The sequence below is a fragment of the Macaca nemestrina genome, chromosome 10 (assembly GCF_043159975.1).
Source record: "Macaca nemestrina isolate mMacNem1 chromosome 10, mMacNem.hap1, whole genome shotgun sequence".
In the NCBI taxonomy this organism is placed as follows: Eukaryota; Metazoa; Chordata; class Mammalia; order Primates; family Cercopithecidae; genus Macaca; species Macaca nemestrina.
This window is the reverse complement of record NC_092134.1, coordinates 136,533,923-136,553,011: the sequence shown is the minus strand read 5'-3', so window position 1 is coordinate 136,553,011 and position 19,089 is coordinate 136,533,923. Positions and strand designations below refer to the sequence as shown.

At 47.9% G+C, this 19,089-nt stretch overlaps 1 protein-coding gene and 2 long non-coding RNA genes across 8 annotated transcripts; 1 reads left to right on the top strand and 2 right to left on the bottom strand.

The window, feature by feature from the left end:
* Positions 1-14: 14 nt before the first annotated feature.
* Positions 15-8,343, top strand: LOC105484194 (uncharacterized). The gene is made up of 3 exons (XR_988809.3): positions 15-73; positions 817-871; positions 8,207-8,343. It is a non-coding gene; the product is annotated as an uncharacterized lncRNA (long non-coding RNA).
* LOC105484193 (inhibitor of growth family member 4) lies at positions 3,239-16,568 on the bottom strand. Of its 6 annotated transcripts, none has more exons than XR_988808.2 (8): positions 16,427-16,568; positions 9,429-9,500; positions 5,882-6,048; positions 5,588-5,702; positions 5,316-5,424; positions 4,925-4,963; positions 3,981-4,042; positions 3,239-3,897 (listed from the first exon to the last, which is right to left on the bottom strand). XR_988808.2 is itself a non-coding variant. In XM_011745590.2 (8 exons), the coding sequence occupies exons 1-8, from the start codon at positions 16,461-16,463 to the stop codon at positions 3,858-3,860; spliced, it is 750 nt and encodes a 249-aa protein (XP_011743892.1). In that variant the 5' UTR covers positions 16,464-16,568; the 3' UTR covers positions 3,239-3,857. The 6 variants fall into 6 exon arrangements, 5 of the variants coding, with proteins under 5 accessions (XP_011743892.1, XP_011743893.1, XP_011743894.1 ...); XM_011745590.2 differs by having other exon boundaries at positions 4,925-5,072; XM_011745591.2 differs by having other exon boundaries at positions 4,925-5,072; positions 5,316-5,421.
* On the bottom strand, positions 7,005-9,422 carry LOC139356905 (uncharacterized). Its single transcript, XR_011609432.1, has 2 exons — positions 8,318-9,422; positions 7,005-8,220 (listed from the first exon to the last, which is right to left on the bottom strand). It is a non-coding gene; the product is annotated as an uncharacterized lncRNA (long non-coding RNA).
* Positions 16,569-19,089: the final 2,521 nt, after the last annotated feature.

Genomic DNA, 19,089 nt, shown 5'->3' with positions numbered 1-19,089 from the left:
AAAGAGCGGGCCAGGGCGGGGCCTCGACAGCCGGGTTCTCAGGGCCCTCAAGTGGCCTGATCCCATCGAGATGGTAGGGATGGTAAAAGCTATCTTCACTTAGCGTCTATTTCTTTCTTTCTTTCTTTCTTCTTCTTCTTCTTTTTTTTTTTTTTGTGAGACGGAGTCCTACTCTGTCGCCCAGGCTGAAGTGCATGGCGCGATCTCAGCTCACTGCAACCTCAGCGTCCCAGGTTCAAGTGATTCTCCTGCCTCAGCCTCCCGAGTAGCTGGGACTACAGGTGCGCGCCACCATGCCTGGCTTTTTTGTTTGTTTGTTTGAGACGGAGTCTTGCTCTGTTGCCCAGGCTGGAGTGCAGTGGCACAATCTCAGCTCACTGCAACCTCCACCTCCCGAGTTCAAGCAATTTTCCTGCCTCAGCCTCCCGAGTAGCTGGGACTACAGGTGTGCGCCACCATGCCCAGCTAATTTTTGTATTTTTAGTAGAGATGGGGTTTCACCATGTTGGCCAGATGGTCTCGATCTCTTGACCTTGTGATCTGCCCACCTCGGCCTCCCAAAGTGCTGGGATTACAGGCGTGAGCCACCATGCCCGGCCTAAGTTTTGTATTTTTAGTAGAGACTGGGGTTCACCATGTTGGCCAGGCTGGTCCTGAACTCCTGACCTCAAGTGATCTGCCTACCTCAGCCTCCCAAAGTGCTGGGATTACAGGTGAGAGCCACTGTGGCCAGCCACTTAGTGTCTTTACATGGACTACCTTACTTAATTGCTATAGGAATCCCATAAGGTGGATACACTATCATTCGTTTTACAGATGAGAAATCGGGGCTTAGGGAAGCAACTGGCCCAACAGGTCCTGAGGTCTAGAGGTAAGCACAGGCAGAGATGCAATGTGCAAAACCAAGTCAAGGCCTATCTGGGCAGAAACTAGGCAGGGCGCCTCCATGAGCAAAATGGGTCCAAGGGGAAAACAAGAGGTTGGCTCAATGGCCTACAAAAGTGGTTTCTGAGGGGTAATTGAGTAAGACAATCCACTGAGGTGTGGGAGGAGAACTTTTGTTTTTGTATCTGTTTTGTGTTTAAAATGAGAAATTACAGCCAGGGCAACAGGGCAAAACCTCATCTCTACAAAAAATACAAAAAATTAGCCAAGCGTGGTGGCACATGCCTGTAGTCCCAGTTTCTTGGGGGGCTGAGGTGGGAGGATGGCTTGAGCCCATGAGGTCAAGGCTGCAGTGAGGTGCAGTCGGACCACTGCTCTCCAGCCTGGGTGACAAAGTGAGACCCTATCCCCACCCCCCAAAAAAAGTAAAAAAGAAAACAAGAAATTGTCTTGGGCCAGACTTGGTGGCTCACGCCTGTAATCCCAGCCTTTGGGAGGTCAAGGTGGGTGGATTCCTTGAGCTCAGGAGTTCCAGACCAGCCTGGGCAACATGGCAAAACCCTGTCTCTACAAAAAAATGCTAAAACTGTCAGGTGTGGTGGTGTACGCCTGTTGTCCCACTTACTACTTGGGGAGGCTGAGGCAGGAGGATTGCCTGAGTCTTCAGAGGTCAAGGCTGCAGTGAGCTGAGATCTCACCACTGTGCTCCAGCCTGGGTGACAGAGTGAGACCCTGTCTTAAAAAAAATTAAAAAAAAAATAAATTAATAAAATAGAGACCAGACACTGTGGCTCATTCCTGGAATTCCAGCACTTTGGGAGGCCAAGGAGGGTGGAGCTCTTGAGGTCAGGAGTTCAAGACCAGCCTGGCCAAAATGGTGAAACTCGGCCAGTGCGATGGCTCACGCCTGTAATCCCAGCACTTTGGGAGGCTGAGCTGTGCAGATCACCAGGTAAGGAGATCGAGACCATCCTAGCTAACACGGTGAAACCCTGTCTCTACTACAAATACAAAAAATTAGCAGGGTGTGGTGACACGTGCCTGTAGTCCCAGCTACTCAGGAAGCTGAGGCAGCAGAATTGCTCTAACCCGGGAGACGGAGGTTGCAGTGAGCTGAGATCACGCCACTGCACTCCGGCCTGTGTGACAGAGTAAGACTCCATCTTAAAAAAAAAAAAGGTGAAACCCAGTCTCTACTAAAAATACAAAAATTACGGCTGCTCTCAGCTCAGTGCAGTGGCTGGGACTACACGCATGTGCCACCATGCCCAGCTAATTTTTGTATTTTTAGTAGAGATGCGGTTTCACCATGTTGGTCAGGATGGTCTCCATCTCTTGACCTCGTGATCTGCCTGCCTTGGCCTCCCAAACTGCTGGGATTACAGGCGTGAGCCATGGCACCCGGGCTGATTTCTTTAAAAAAAAAAAAAAAGGTAGGCCAGGCCTGGTGGCTCACAGCTGTAATCCCAACACTTTGGGAGGCCAAGGCAGGTGGATCACCTGAGGTCAGGAGTTCAAGACTAGCCTGGCCAACATGGCGAAACCCCATCTCTACCAAAAATACAAAAATTAGCTGGGCATGGTTGTGGATACCTGTAATCCCAGCTACTCAAGAGGGTGAGGCAGGAGAACCGCTTGAACCTGGGAGGCAGAGGTTGCAGTGAGCTGAGATCGCACCACTGCACTCCAGCCTGGGTGATAGAGCAACACTCCGTCTCAAAAAAATAAACAGGCTGGGTGCGGTGGCTCACACCTGTAATCCCAGCACTCTGGGTGGCTGATGTGGGCGGATCACCTGAGGTTCAGAGTTCGAGGCCAGCCTGGCCAACATGTTAAAATCCCGTCTCTACTAAAAATACAAAAATTAGCCAGATGTGGTGGCACATGCCTATAATCCTAGCTACTCAGGAGGTTGAGGCAGGAGAATCACTTGAACGCGGGAGGCGGAGACTGCAGTGAGCCGAGATCACGCCACTGCACTCCAGGCTGGCGACAGAGTGAGACTTTGCATCAAAGAAAAAAAAAAAAGAAGTCAAGCTAATGTATAGTATAGCAGTACACATGTATAGCACAAATACATCATTTATTGGAAATTAAGTGAAAGATGTTTTATGGAGAAAAGATGCACAATTTACAAAGTTTTGGAGACCCCTGGTCTGAGGCCCACCCTCCAGCACCTCTGTCTTTCCCAAGTTGAGAACTTGTGGGTTCTCGGACAGAGGCACCACTCTGGTTTCATGTGGTGTCCTAATTCTGGAATGCCATCCTCTCACATCGTATCCAACCCAGAGGATGCAAAAAGAATGCTCAGCACGTTTACTAAAACAGCGTCTCTACAATAAACACAGCAGGCCAACATGTATAGCTTTTATTTACCTACCCAAGTTCCTTTTACATGTGAGTTATCTGCATTCCACCTTGCCCCCTCTCCCATTCACAAGGCCAGGATGAATCCTCTTGGCACAGAGGAAGGGGTGCCCCTTCAACTAGGGCCAGAGCCTAGATGACCTGGTGGATCCCCCACCATGAAAAAAGCAGGAAGGGAATGGAGAAGAAAAGTGTTGATCACACCTAGCCCTCACCACAGGAGGAGGGGGAATGAAGAGGTCTGGGGGACTGCCCCCATGCTATGCCCCAGTCCTTAAATACAAAGCAAGGGGAATGAAAAGGACCCTCCCTCTGAAATACAGCACCAACCTCAGCATGGAGGCAAAAGGACAGTGGGCAAGACCACGTCCCTCCGAAGGGAGAGGACTGAAGGAGAGCACATACCGTCAGTGGCTGCGGCACCCCTCCCTACCAGGGTTTGATGCAGCCTCAGCACCGGGAGTAGGGAGAGGGGAGGAGAAGGGATGACAGTACTGTGCCATCCACTTCTCCCTGAACCCCTGGCCCCAGCACAGGCATTCCTCTGCCCACTAGCCCAAGTCAGGGGATGTGGAAGAAACTGTGTTGGAATCCAAGGCCCTTATCTATTTCTTCTTCCGTTCTTGGGAGCAGCGTGGGCAAAACCTGGAGAAGGGGAGAGAAAAGTGAGTGAAAGGAGAACGCCCTCGACCACTCAACTTAGGGACCCTCCCACTCCTGCCACTTACCATTTCCCCCGAGGCTTGGTCGTCAGCCCCACACAGGCAAAGTGGAACCACTCAATGGAACACTGGAGAGGAAGAAAGTAGTAGTAGTTAGGGGCCGGGATGGGCCAGAGGAAGGAGAGAAAGCCCCTCCAGATTCCTTAGGAACATCCTGTCCTTTACTCCATCCTTTTGGAGAATTCTTGGAAGTCCCAAGGCCAACCAGTTCCAACCATTTTCCTTCTATTCTTTTTTTCTTTTTGAGACAGAGTCTCACTCTGTTGCCCAGGCTGGAATGCAATGACATGATCTCAGCTCACCGCAACCTCTGCCTCCCGAGTTCAAGCGATTCTCCTGCCTCAGCCTCCCGAGCAGCTGAGATTACAGGCACATGCTACCATGCCTGGCTAATTTTTGTATTTTTAGTAGAGACGGGGTTTCACTGTGTTGGCCAGGCTGGTTTCGAACTCCTGATCTTAAGTGATCTGTTCACCTTGGCCTCCCAACGTGCTGGGATTACAGGCATGAGCCACAGCACCAGGCTTTCAGGTTTTTTTTTTTTTTTTTTGAGACAGAGTCTTGCTCTGTCGCCCAGGCTGGAGTGCAGTGGCATGATTTCAGCTCACTGCAACCTGTGCCTCCCAGGTTCAAGCAATTTTCCTGCCTCTTGCCTCAGCCTCCCAAGTAGCTGGGATTACAGTCGTGTGCCACTATGCTCAGCTAATTTTTCTATTTTTAGTTAGAGAAGGGGTTTCACTACGTTGGCCAGGGTGGTCTCAAACTCCTGATCTCACGTGATCGCCTGCCTCAGCCTCCCAAAGTGCTGGGATTTCAGGCAAGAGCTACCACGCCCAGCCCATCTTTCTTCTATCCTGAAGTCCCAGTACTCAACTGTGGGATTTTTCCTCTCGTACCCACTCCCTTCATGCCCCTCACAACCCCCCATCCTGAGGCAAAATGTTTCTCACATCAGGGTTGTCACAGCCAATCATCTCTCCATAGGAGACCTGGTGACAAAGGCAATAGGTGGGTTCGTTGGGATCCACAGGCATATCCAACACATCAGAGGGGTGGACACTGCCAAAGGTCACTGAGGGCATCCCATACTCAGGACTTCTGCATGCCAAGAGGAAGAGAAAGTGTCATCTGCAGAAAGGGAAGCTAAAGCCTGAGGCTTTCGGAGGTGGCAGGAGATCCTGGTAGGGCAAACGATTTGTGGCTTCTCCAGCAGATACCAAAACGATAAGAAGAGTTCTTGGCGCAGAGATACAGAAAACGGCAGGGGGCGGTGCAGGCTGGGAGTGGGGCACCGGGAGAGAAGAGGATGTCATCTAGCAAAGGGCTCCCTGATACACTCACGTGCGCACGAGCTTTAACTTCTTCTGGGCAGTCTTGGGGGCTTCTTCATCTGAGTTTTTCCCTTTGGAACGAGCACGAGCAGCTTTCTTCTCCTTTTGAGTCCGGCCTTCTAGGGAAGAGGAGGAAAGCCAGAAGGCAGGGAGACGGAAAGATGGGTTAAGTCCTCTTCTCTCCCCCTTTCCAACCTGGTGCTCCACTTCCCACCAGATGAAGAGCTGACTTCTCCCTTTGAATCCTCGCCCCACCTCTCACAGCCCCGCCCCCCTCCTCACTCTTTTTGCCTTTGCTGGAAGAGCTGTCATAGTCACTTGACTCAATCTGTTTCTCCTTGAGATCAGCCTCAAAACGGGCCAGGTCTGTGTCCAGCCGCCGAATGTGTTTGTCCACCTGGGTGGAAAGGAAGGAGAAAGGAGAGGTACAAAACTATCTCCAATTAAAGAAAATAGGTTAAGGCAGAGTTTATGGATCTCACAGACCCCAAACAGATCCCAGCATAGTTGAAGGAAGGGTCTAAGACCCTGAGGATTAGATGGGAGGTAGGTGGGGAGCCATGAACAGGGCCATACCATCTCATAGGTCTGCATGGCAAGCTGCACCTTGTCGTCACCAAATTCCTTGCACTTGCCATAGGCTTCCTGGATCTGTTTGAGAAGGGCCAATTTTTCCTCGGAGCTCAGGCTGCGGGCGCTACTCATATACTCAGTGGCCAACTTGTCAATTTCAGCCTTCAGGTCTACAACAGAGACAGAGGCCTGGTCACAATGGCCCCTGAGTGGCTAGGTGAAACACATTTCTTCCTCTTGTTCTTTGCACCTTTTCCATCGACTAGCATAACCTTCCAACTAAAAAGTACTGCATGTTCAGAGGTACTGTGCCATGCACTCAAGTAATGGAACATACTGATAATATTTGCCTTAAAGGTCCGTTCAAGGTGCTGAAAACATTGCTATCATAGTGGGAATTTAAATTATTGAAACACAGCAAGGGATCCTTTGCACACCACATTAATACGAAGTATATTTTTGTCCATGTTTGAAGATGCTTCTTTGAAGGGCTTGCTGCTTCTTGAATTTTGTCTCAAAAGCCATTGTTTCCTTCTCAAAAACATCCCACAGCAGTTCTGTCTGCCGCAAATCAGGCTGAGTCATCTGCTGTTGCTGGTTTCCAAGTCTGTATATCAATATCCTACATTTTATTTTATTTATTTATTTATTTTTTAATATCCTACATTTTAAAATTATTAGTATTTTTTCTTTTTGACACAGGGTCTCACTCTGTCGCCCAGGCTGGAGTGTGGTGGCATGATCATGGCTCACTGCAGCCTCAACTTCCTGAGCTCTGGTGATCCTCCCATCTCAGGCACCACCACGCCTGGCTAATTTTTTCTATTTTTTTGTAGAGACAGGGTTTCTCCACATTACCCAGTCTGGTCTCGAACTCCTGGACTCAAGCAATCTGCCTGCCTCAGCCTCCCAAAGTGCTGGGATCATAGGGGGTAAGCCACCATGCCTGGCCTAATCTATTTATTTTTAGAGGCAGGCGCAGGTTCTCTCTTATTTTTGTTGCCTAGGCTGGCCTCCAACTCCTGTCCTCAAGTGATTCTATCACTTTGCCTCCTGAGTAGTTGGGTATATCATACAATTTAAAATTAAACCTTACTCCAACATCCATGTAACAATTCTGCTTATCTTTCTTTTTTTTTTTTTTTTTTTTTTTTTTTGAGACAGGATCTCACTCTATTGTCCAGGTTGGATGGAGTGTAATGGCATGGATCACATTGCAGTCTCGACTTCTGGGCTCAAATGATCCTTCCACCTCAGCCTCTGGAGTAGCTGGGACTATAGGCACATGCCACCACACTCTGATAATTTTTTTAAAAAATTATTTGTAGAAGTCTCACTATATTGCCCAGGCTGGTCTTGAACTTCTGGGCTCAAACAATCCACTTGCCTCAGCCTCCCAAACTGTTGGGATTATAGGTGTGAGCCACTGCACCCAGGCTGTCCACCCTATTTGGCTCATCATTGCAACTTATTTTATTTTCCATCACTTTTTTTTTCCTGTTTGTCCATCTCAGATATTGTTCCAAACACATTTTTTTGTTTGAGATGGAGTCTTGCTCTGTTGCCCTGGCTGGAGTGCAGTGGCATGATCTTGGCTCACCTCAACATCTGCCTCCTGGGTTCAAGGAATTCTCGTGCCTCAGTCTCCCAAGTAGCTGGGACTACAGGTGTGTGCCACCATATCTGGCTAAGTTTTGTATTTTTAGTAGAGATGTGGTTTCACCATGTTGGCTAGGCTGGTCTCAAAGTTCTGACCTCAAGTGATCTGCCTGCCTTGGCCTCCTAAAGTACTGGGATTACAGGCATAAGCCACCGCACCCAGCCTCCCAAATGTTTTATTTTATTATTTATTTTTTTATTTTGAGACCGAGTCTCACTGTGTTACCCAGGTTGGAGTGCAGTGGTGTGATTTCAGTTCACTGCAACCTCCACCTCCCAGGTTCAAGTGATTCTCCTGCATCAGCCTCCCGAGTAGCTGGGATTACAGGCATGCGCCACCACACCCAACTAATTTTTGTATTTTTAGTAGAGACGGGGTTTCACCATGTGGGCCAGGCTGGTCTCAAACTCCTGACCTCAGGAGACTCACCTGCCTCTGCCTCCCAAAGTGATGGGATTACAGGTGTGAGCCACTGCATCCGGCCCCAAATGTTTTAATATTGGAAGAATGGTAATGTCCCAGGACATTGAGTCTATAGATGTTTACTGAAATTTATGTAGGACTCATAAATATGTCAGTTGAAAGAGGCAAGTCTGACTCTAACGTAGTGCAGCAACAGATAACCAGGAGGATCTGCGAATATACTGTGTATACTCCATTCATTCCAGGCCCTTGGAAGAAGCTGAAAAAGCATATAGTTCCATAATCTCCAACTGGTCTTTCCATGCATGAACTCAAGCGTTACAACTGTATTACAACAAAAGCAATCTGGTTCTCACCATTCGGCAGGCGGTTCTCAGGGAACTACATCCAGGGTTTTCGATGATGTTCACCTTTTCATGTGTAAACTCAGAGTAACTTAAGACACAGCTTCATGTATCTCAAAACCAGCCTGTTACATCCTTGAATATGGCTACATAGAATGGAAGACAAGACTACAGATCCTTCAGTGGGTACGGGAATAGCTCCAACAGACATCTTTGATTTGAAGAAACCAAGTGAACGCCCCAATGCAGCCAAATTTGCTCAATGTTCAAGGCCGGAGATGGTATCTAACGCTTCTGTAAGTGTGAATGGTGTAGAGATCCTGATGTCAATTACTACTTTTTTTTCTTTCCTCTCTTTCTTTTTTCTTTCTCTTTTTAAGGACTTCTCATATAGCAAACCTCCCATCTACTAACATATGTTGCAGTCTAAAGTCACACTGGGAATTTGTGACAGTAACATTAACAATCCAGAGAAGTAGAAACATTCTAGTCATCCTATAAATATATCAAACGTGGAGAGCAGAAATGACTTGAGTTGACTTTAATTCTTCCTTTTTTTTTTTTTTTTTTTTTTTTTTTGAGACAGAGTCTTGCTCTGTTGCCTAGGCTGGAGTGCAGTGGCATGTGGCATGATTTTGGCTCACTACAACCTCCACCTCCCAGGTTCAAATGATTCTCATGTCTCAGCCTCCCGAGTAGCTGGGATTACTGGCGCATGCCACCACACCTGGCTAATTTTTGTATTTTTAGTAGAGATGGGATTTCACCATGTGGCCAGGCTGGTCTCAAACTCCTAGCCTTAAGTTATCTGCCAGTCTAGGCCTCCCAAAGTGCTGAGATTACAGGTGTGAGCCACCACGCCCGGCTAATTCTTCTTGAGGAAGATATAAAGAACATAGCATCTTTGAATTCTTGCAGTGTTTTCACAATACTCTATTTGTTATGAAAAAGCTGATACAGAAATGAGGATCATTATCCTGTTTTAAGAATTCCAAGGGCATAAAAAAGAAGAGAGAGAAGTCACAGTTCTCCAGAACATACCAGATGATACGGTAACATCAAGTAGAAAAATAAATGATTACACACACTCATTTTATACCAAAACTTTTTACTCTATACGTACCCTCTGTTCTTTGGTCTAGGTCCCTCATGAGCTGAAAGTTTCTCTGTAATTCAAAGGGAAGGTTTTCAATACCTACGGAAGAGAGAAACAGAGAATCACAGGACTGACTGTGCATAGGCCTTACAGTTCCTTTTAAAGTGCAGTTCAGGCTGGACATGGTGGCTCATGCCTGTAATCCCAGCACTTTGGGAAGCCGAGGGGGTGGATCACTCAAGGCCAGGAGTTCAAGACCAGCCTGGCCAACATGGCGAGACCCCCATCTCTATTAAAAATACGAAAATTAGCCTGGTGTGATGGTGTGCACCTCCAATCCCAGCTACTTAGGAGGCTGAGGCATGAGAATCACTTGAATCCAGGAGGCAGAGGTTGCTATGAGCTGCGATTGAGCCACTGCACTCCAGCCTGGGCGATAGAGCAAGACCCTGCCTCAAAAACAAATGGCCGGGCACGGTGGCTCACACCTGTAATCCCAGCACTTTGGGAGGCCAAGGCAGGTGGATCACAAGATCAGGATATCAAGATCATCTTGACTAACATGGTGAAACCCCATCTCTACCAAAAATACAAAAAATTAGCTCAGCGTGGTGGCAGGCGCCTATAGTTCCAGCTACTCGGGAGGCTGAGGCAGGAGAATGGCAAGAACCTGGGAGGCAGAGCTTGCAGTGAGCCGAGATCACGCCACTGCACTCCAGCCTCGGAGTCAGGGAGACTTTGTCTCAAAAAAGAAAAAACACCACCACCAAACAAACAAAAAATAAAGTGCAGCTCAGTTTTCCTTCCTCTGAACCTCTGGATTTATCTGTGACAGGATTTATCAGTTCTCTCATGACAGGCCATGCTTAACTCTTTCTCTACAAAACCTTTCCATTTTTGCATAGCTATCCCACCCTTTTTGCCTTCAGTGACCTTCCTTTACAAATGCTCTTCCCGTCAGGTGTGGTGGCTCAAGCCTGTAATCCCAGCACTCTGGGAGGCTGAGGCAGGTGGATCACGAGGTCAGGAGTTTGAGACCAGCCTGGCCAACATGGTGAAAGCCTGTCTCTACTAAAAATATAAAAATTAGCCAGGTGTGATGGCGCGTACCTGTAATCCTAGCTACTCAGGAGGCTGAGGCAGGAGAATCACTTGAACCTGGGAGGTGGAGGTTGCAGTGAGCCAAGATTGCACCACTGCACTCCAGCCTGGTGACAGAGTGAGACTCTGTCTCAAAAAGAAAAAGAAAAAAAAAAAAAAAAGCTCTTCCCTTTCCTTTCTTTTCCTTTTTTGTTTTTTGAGACAGAGTCTTGCTCTGTTACCCAGGCTGGAGTACAGTGGCACAATCTTGGCTCACTGCAACCTCTGCCTCCCAGGTTCAAGTGATTCTCCTGCCTCAGCCTCCGGAGTAGCTGGGACTACAGGCGTGTGCCACCACACCTGACTAATTTTTGTATTTTTAGTAGACACAGGGTTTCACCATTCTGGCCAGACTGGTCTTGAACTCCTGGCCTCAGGTGATCCTCCTGCCTCGGTCTCCCAAAGTGCTGGGATTACAGACATGAGCCACCGTGCCCGGCCCCTTTCTTTTATTTTCAATCTCTGCCTCCAAGCTCTTTGTCCTCAAATTATAAATAGTCTCCTGGTATCCTCTATTATACACCTAACACTTCCAATCTACTTCCATATAGCAGCCAGAATGTCCTTTTGAAAAAGTGCAAACCTGGGCCGGGCGCGGTGGCTCAAGCCTGTAATCCCAGCACTTTGGGAGGCCGAGACGGGCGGATCACGAGGTCAGGAGATCGAGACCATCCTGGCTAACACGGTGAAACCCCGTCTCTACTAAAAAATACAAAAAACTAGCCGGGCGCGGTGGCGGGCGCCTGTAGTCCCAACTACTCGGGAGGCCGAGGCAGGAGAATGGCGTGAACCCAGGAGGCGGAGCTTGCAGTGAGCTGAGATCCGGCCACTGCACTCCAGCCTGGGCGGCAGAGCGAGACTCCGTCTCAAAAAAAAAAAAAAAAAAAAAAAAAAAAAAATGCAAACCTGGCCAGGCACAGTGGCTCATGCCTATAATCCCAGCACTTTGGGAGGCCCCAGGTGGATGGATCAGCTGAGCTGAGGAGTTCAAGACCAGCCTGGGCAACATGGTGAAACCCCGTCTCTACCAAAAATACAAAGACTTAGCCGGGCTTGGTGCACACGCCTGTAATCCCAGCTACTTGGGAGGCTGGGGCACGAGAATCCCTTGAACCTGGGAGGTGGAGGTTTCAGTGAGCCAAGATCACACCAATGCACTCCAGCCTGGATGACAGAGCAAGACACTGACTCAAAAAAACAAAAACAAAAACAAAACACAAAAATAAAACATGCAAACCTAATCAAGTCACTCTCCAGCTTATAACCTTCTGGTGACCTCCTACTGCTCTGAAGATGTGCCGCGCTTTCTGGCCCTCGCTTACCTCACACCAGCCTTAACTCACTCTGTCTCCCTTTGTGCTCTGCTCTGCCCATACTGGCCTCCTCTCACTGCCCCAAACTGGCCTCTGCTCCTGCCACTCGGCTTTCCACATGCTGTTCTCTCTAGTTGGAAGGCACTGCTTGCTTCTCCTCATCCCATCCACCGCATCCCTCTTGGCCTATTAAATTCCTGTTCGTTCTTCCAAAGTTCAGCTCAAACTCAACTTTCCTAGGCTCTGTGAACTGCCCTAGATCTATGTCAAGGTATTCTATCTACCTTTTTAAAGCACTTATCCAACTGTAATTAAATAAATGTGTAATTAGTTGGCTGGGTGCAGTGGCCCACGCCTGTAATCCAGCACTCTGGAAGACAGGTGGATCACTCAAGGCGAGGAGTTCAAGACCAGCCTAGGCAACCTGGCAAAACCCCATCTCTACTAGTAATACAAAAATTAGGGCCAGGCACGGTGGCTCACACCTGTAATCTTAGCACTTTGGGAGGCCGAGGCGGGTGGCTCACTTAAAGTCAGGAGTTCAAGACCAGCCTTGCCAACATGGTGAAACCTGTAATCCCAAATATTTGAGAGGCTGAGGCACAAGAATTGCTTAAATCCAGGAGGTGAAGGTTGCAGTGAGCTGAGATTGCACCACTGCACTCCAGCCTGAGCGACAGAGCGAGACTCTATCTCAAAAACAAAACAAAACAAAAATTAGGCTGGGTGCAGTGGCTCACACCTGTAATCCCAACACTTTGGGAGGCTGAGGAGAGTGGATCATGAGGTCAGGAGATAGAGACCAACCTGGCTAACACGGTGAAACCCCGTCTCTACTAAAAATACAAAAAAATCAGCTGAGCATGGTGGCAAGTGCCTGTGGTCCCAGCTACTCAGGAGGCTGAGGCAGGAGAATGGTGTGAACCCGGGAGGCAGAGCTTTCAATGAGCTGAGATCATGCCACTTGCACTCCAGCGTGGGCGACAGCGCGAGATGCCATCTCAAAAAAAAAAAAAAAAAAAAAAATTAGATGGGCATGGTGGCCTGTGCCTGTAGTTCCAGCTACTCGGGAGACTGAGGCAGGACAATTGCTTGAACCAGGGAGGTGGAGGTTGCAGCCTGGGCAAAAGAGCAAGACTGTTTCAAAAAACAAAAAAATAAAAAAATAATAATTGTGTAATTAGTTATTTGGTATCTGTCTCCCCACGCCGAACATGGCTATCATATTCTCTCCTGTTTCCCTAGTGTTTAGAATTATGACTTGCGAAGAGCAAGTAGTCAGTAAAATACTTGAATAAATGCATGAATATTTGTCCCCTCAGTACAAGAAAAATCTCTTCCCAAGACTCCACCTAAAACTTTAAAAATGCCTCTACTGGCCGGGCACAGGGGCTCACGCCTCTAATCCCAGCACTCTGGGAGGCCAAGGCTGGCAGATCACTTGATCTCAGGAGTTTGAGACCAGCCTGGGCAACATGGCCAGATTCTGTGTCTAAAAAATTAAATATATATATTAAAAATAAAATGCCTGGCATGGTGGCTCATGCCTGTAATCCCAGCACTTTGGGAGGCCAAGGTGGGTGGATCACCCGAGGTCGGGAGTTCAAGACCAACCTGGCCAACACAGTGAAACCCTGTCTCTACTAAAAATACAAAAATTATCTGGGTATGGTGGCGGGCACCTGTAGTCCCAGCTACTCGGGAGGCTGAGGCAGAAGAATTGCTTGAACCCAGGAGGCAGAGGTTGCAGTGGGCCAAGATCGCATCATTGCGCTCCAGCCTGGGCGACAGAGCGAGACTCTGTCTCAAAAACAAACAAACAAAAACACCTAAAACAAAATAAATAAAAAAAACCCAAAATGCCTCTACTGTTTAAACGTACAACTTCAGGTCTGCTACCACCAGTTCACAAGATTAAGTCACCGTCGATGTACCAAATCTAACGGTGTTATTAAACCTATCCTAAAAAATATCTCTGCAGCAGTTGGCATGATCTTTTCTCCTCTAACTTTTGTTTCTTTTCTTTTGAGGTGCAGTGTCGCTCTTGTCACCCAGGCTGGAGTGCAATGGCACAATCTTGGGTTCAAAGGATTCTTGTGCCCCAGCCTCCCAAGTAGCTGGGATTACAGGCACCTGCCAACATGCCCAGCTAATTTTTGTATTTTTAGTAAAGACGGTTTCACCATGTTAGCCAGGCTGGTCTTGAACTCCTGACCTCAGGTGATCCACTCATCTTAGCCTCCCAAGGTGCTAGGATTACAGGCGTGAGCCACCACTCCCAGCCTTTTTGTTTTTGTTTTGAGACGGAGTCTCACTCTGTTGCTCAGGCTGGAATGCAGTGGCTCACTGCAACCTCCGCCTCCCAGGTTCAAGCGATTCTCCTGCCTCAGCCTCCTGAGTAGCTGGGACTACAGGTGCCCGTCACCACGCCCAGCTAATTTTTTTGTATTTTTAGTAGAGACGGGGTTTCACTGTGTTAGCCAGGCTGGTCTCGATCTCCTGACTTCGTGATCCGCCCGCCTCGGCCTCCCAAAGTGCTGGGATTACAGGCGTGAGCCACCTGGCCTGGCCACAAGTTTTTTTTTTTTTTTTTTTTTTTTTTTTTTTTTTTTTTCAAGAGGGACACAGAGTCTCTCTCTGTCGCCCAGGCTGGAGTGCAGTGGTATGATCTTGGCTCACTGCAATCTTCACCTCCTGGGTTCAAGTGATTCTCCTGACTCAGCCTCCCAAGTAGCTGGGATTAGAGTCACATGCTACCATGCCCAGATAAATTTTTTTTTTTTTTTTAAATAGAGACTGGTTTCACCATGTTGGCCAGGCTGGTTTCAAACTCCTGACCTCAAGTGATCTGCCCACCTTGGCCTCCCAAAGTGCTGGGATTACAAGCATAAGATTCTGTGCCCAGCCTGTCTACCTCACTTTCTAAGCAGGAAGAAGCCACCTTAGATTCTTCCTTCTCTCTCAACCACCCAGTCAGTCAGTCCTTTATTTATTTATTTTTTTTTTTTTTTTGAGACTGAGTCTGGCTCTGTCGCCCAGGCTGGAGTGCAGTGGCCGGATCTCAGCTCACTGCAAGCTCCGCCTCCCGGGTTTACGCCATTCTCCTGCCTCAGCCTCCGGAGTAGCTGGGACCACAGGCGCCCGCCACCTCGCCCGGCTAGTTTTTTGTATTTTTTAGTAGAGACGGGGTTTCACCGTGTTAGCCAGGATGGTCTCAATCTCCTGACCTTGTGATCCGCCCGTCTCAGCCTCCCAAAGTGCTGGGATTACAGGCTTGAGCCACCGCGCCCGGCAGTCCTTTCATATTTAACTCCTAAATACTTCCATAACTCCCTAAAATCAGGTTCTTATCTCTGTCCTGGAATGTTATCACTAATTGATCTCTGTTATCAGTGATATCATGCTTCAATTTACCATATATTAGTCATTTTCGTTTATAAAAATCACATTGTACTTTAAAATGCAAACTTCTTAGTTTGGCTTAAAAGACTTTGTCCAATCTAGCCTCAGCTTCTTTCTCCAGTCTCGTTTCTCAATTTCTTACCTTAGAGTCATAAATATTAAATACGCTGACCTCTGAGTCATAAATATCAAACACCCTTGACTTTGCCACAAACCTATCACAGTACCTTTGCAGACACTTTCCCCAACCTAGAATTCCCTTTTTCTCTCCTCACTGGCAAACAACCTTCAAGACCCTATTCAAACATCACCTCCTCTGTAAAGCTTTTCCTACATCGCCAGGTAATTACCCCCCTTTTCTGCAGTGTTGCCTACCAAATGTCCTTTTTAATGGATTTCCATTATTTCACTTGTCACAGTGTTTTACAATTACTTGCAGAATCTGTTTCCTTCTAGATCGAGAGCTTCTTGAGGGCAGGGGCCTTGTCTTACCCATTTTTCTATCCCTAGTGCCTGCCATTATGTCTGACCCATAGTAGGAACTCAATAAATATTTGTTGAATAAATGACTCCGGGCCCTAAAACAAATGTAAGCGCATAGGGCGACAGGCTTTGTGCAGGGGTGGTTTACATAAATGGCATAACACCAGATTTTCATTTGATGGGAATTAGATCTTTACTCCATGAAGAGAAGCGTTCCAGCTCATCATCTGACAGTGGTCACTCACCACCACCACTCTCACCACCACCACTCTCAACCCCACGAGAAGCCACTTCTGAGGAAGAATGGGGTGGAGGAGGGGTCTTCACCGCTGCTCCAAATGACAGTGGGTGATAACGATTCTGAACGACTATAGGAAAAAAATCTACCCAGAGGCTGGAGACGCTGGAGAATGGGGGCAGCAATTATCTTCCCGGCCGTGCACACTAGCCCTTCAAGACACGTCCCTAACCCCCACACCGCAGCCCCTCCCTCCTCTACCCCCAACAGCGGGGCCTCGATCCTGCTGCCCCGCCCCCTCTTTCTCCGCACCCTCCAATATTTCCTGCCACAGAACCCCCTCACAATTGTAACCTTCTCGTCATTGAGACTTAAGGGCTACAGATCCTCTCATCCCTGATCCCCGCACCACTCTACAGCCCCGACCCCCACCTCCAGCCTGCTCTTACTGTCCAGATAATGTTCCAAATACATCCCCGCAGCCATCTCGAAGCAAAACAAAGCAACTTCCGATCCGCCCCGGAAGTGACTATAACGCGACAGGGTCCGAAGCCATTTTGGGGCTAAAGCCTTTCCGCCCTTAAAAGGAGAACTTCCGCCCTTACTATGTTACCGCCGGTACACATCCGCCCGACGCTCAAACTTTTCCTTTTGCATGGTAGCCACGACCGCCCATAGTGAGGCAGCTGTAGCCCGCTTCCGCCCTTACAGAGACCCCAGGACGCGACCGAGACAGGTATGACGTCACTGAAGGTCGCCATTTTGCATTATCGGGCAAACTTTTTTCCCTCCAAAACGGGAATGTATAGCAATCGGTGCAGGGGTAACTGTTCACTTTAGGCTTATATTGCGTAAACATCCCTTCTCAGCGACTGGAAGATACAGCTTTTTTTCCCTCTTTGCAGAATACGACTTTTTTCAAGCCAGTTAGTTTCTTAAGGAAGTTGGGGAAGAGTATCAAGCCTTGAGAGATTTAAACCCTTTGCATTTCTTTTCACTCACACAAACACCATCTCCCCCAGCATTATTTTTTTAGCTTGAGAAGGATTATCAACTTTCTACTTATAAATACAAATAATGACAATAATGCTATAATTCTGCACATCTTTTGTCAGACCTCCTGTACTTTACACTCGAATACTTTCACATATAAAATATTACTTTTTTTTTTTTTTTTTTTTGAGACGGAGTCTCGCTCTGTCGCCCAGGCTGGAGTGCAGTGGCCGGATCTCAGCTCACTGCAAGCTCCGCCTCCCGGGTTTACGCCATTCTCCTGCCTCAGCCTCCCGAGTAGCTGGGACTACAGGCGCCCGCCACCTCGCCCGGCTAGTTTTTTTTGTATTTTTAGTAGAGACGGGGTTTCACCGTGTTAGCCAGGATGGTCTTGATCTCCTGACCTCGTGATCCGCCCGTCTCGGCCTCCCAAAGTGCTGGGATTACAGGCTTGAGCCACCGCGCCCGGCCAAAATATTACTTCTGACGTTGCCCTCTTGCTACTTTTTTTTTTTTTTGAGACAGAATTTTCTTTTTTTCTTTTTTATTTATTTATTTATTTTATTTATTTATTTTTTTTTTTTTGAGACGGAGTCTTGCTCTGTAGCCCGGGCTGGAGTGCAGTGGCCAGATCTCAGCTCACTGCAAGCTCCGCCTCCCGGGTTTAGGCCATTCTCCTGCCTCAGCCTCCGGAGTAGCTGGGACTACAGGCGCCCTCCACCTCGCCCGGCTAGTTTTTTGTATTTTTAGTAGAGACAGGGTTTCACGGTGTTAGCCAGGATGGTCTCGATCTCCTGACCTCGTGATCCGCCCGTCTCGGCCTCCCAAAGTGCTGGGATTACAGGCTTGAGCCACCGCGCCCGGCTGAGACAGAATTTTCACTCTTGTTGCCCAGGCTGGAGTGCAATAGCGTGATCATGGAGCCATCTCTCCGCAACCTCCACCTCCCAGGTTCAAGTGATTCTCCTGCCTCAGCCTCCCGTGTAGCTGGGATTACAGGCATGCACCATCACGCCTGGCTAATTTTGTATTTTTAGTAGAGACGGGGTTTCTCCATGTTGGTCAGGCTGGTCTTGAAATCCCGACCTCAGGCGATCTGCCCTCCTCAGCCTCTCAAAGTGCTGGGATTACAGGCGTGAGCCACTGTGCCTGGCACCTCTTGCTACTCTCTAAGGGAGAAACCTCATGTTTTTGTTTTCCTTTTGTTTATATGTGATGTTAGCATCATAATTCTGAAGGGGTCGAGTGATGCAGCACTATCACTACAGGGCTAGTTGGCTAGCTAGTTGCCAGCCATCACTCTAGTTAGCTATGGTAGAGTGATTTCTATGGTTTCCATCAGAATGGAAAGCAGTCAAGGGTATGAGAGGCTGCCAACACACTAGGCAAATAGAACTCAAAGGCCATAACCTAATAGTGGTGTCAGTAAGATAGCATCTTAGAGATAGCTGCCACCCCTCACGCCTTTCATACCCTCACACATCCTTCATAAGAATTATCAATGTCTTATGTCAAGTTTTTAATGAGACAGACTTCCAGCTATATAATTTCTACCAAATACATGAAGAGGAGGAACTTCCAATCCGGGGCGGATTGGAAGTTGCTTTGTTTTGCTTTGAGATGGCTGCAGGGATGTATTTGAAACATTATCTGGACAGTAATAGCAGGCTAGAGAAAGGGGTCAGGGGCTGTAGAGTGGTGGGGGTATCAGGGCTGAGAGGATCTGTAGTCCGTAAACCCCAGGTTTACTAGTGTGCAGGTAGTAAGATACAGCAATAGAATCCAGGAAATTTTGCTCTCATTATAAGAGTCATGCTTTTCGGTAAGTAATTTAATCTCTGTGCCTGTTTTACTATACAGTGAGAATACTACCTACCTCATAGGGTTGTTGCAATAAGTTTTAATACTGGTGAAGTTAGGGCCATTAGAGCCTTTTCAAGAGCTGTTGAGAGTGGGAGGAAAAGCAAGTAAATATCCAGGGAGCTAAGAAACACTGGCATATTTGGTCATATGTGATACATTCATTGGTATTACACAACATATTGACAGACCACCTTAGGTGCCCACACAGGATATCTAGCACTAAATTAAGTGTACTTTATTTATCCCAGCCCAACTA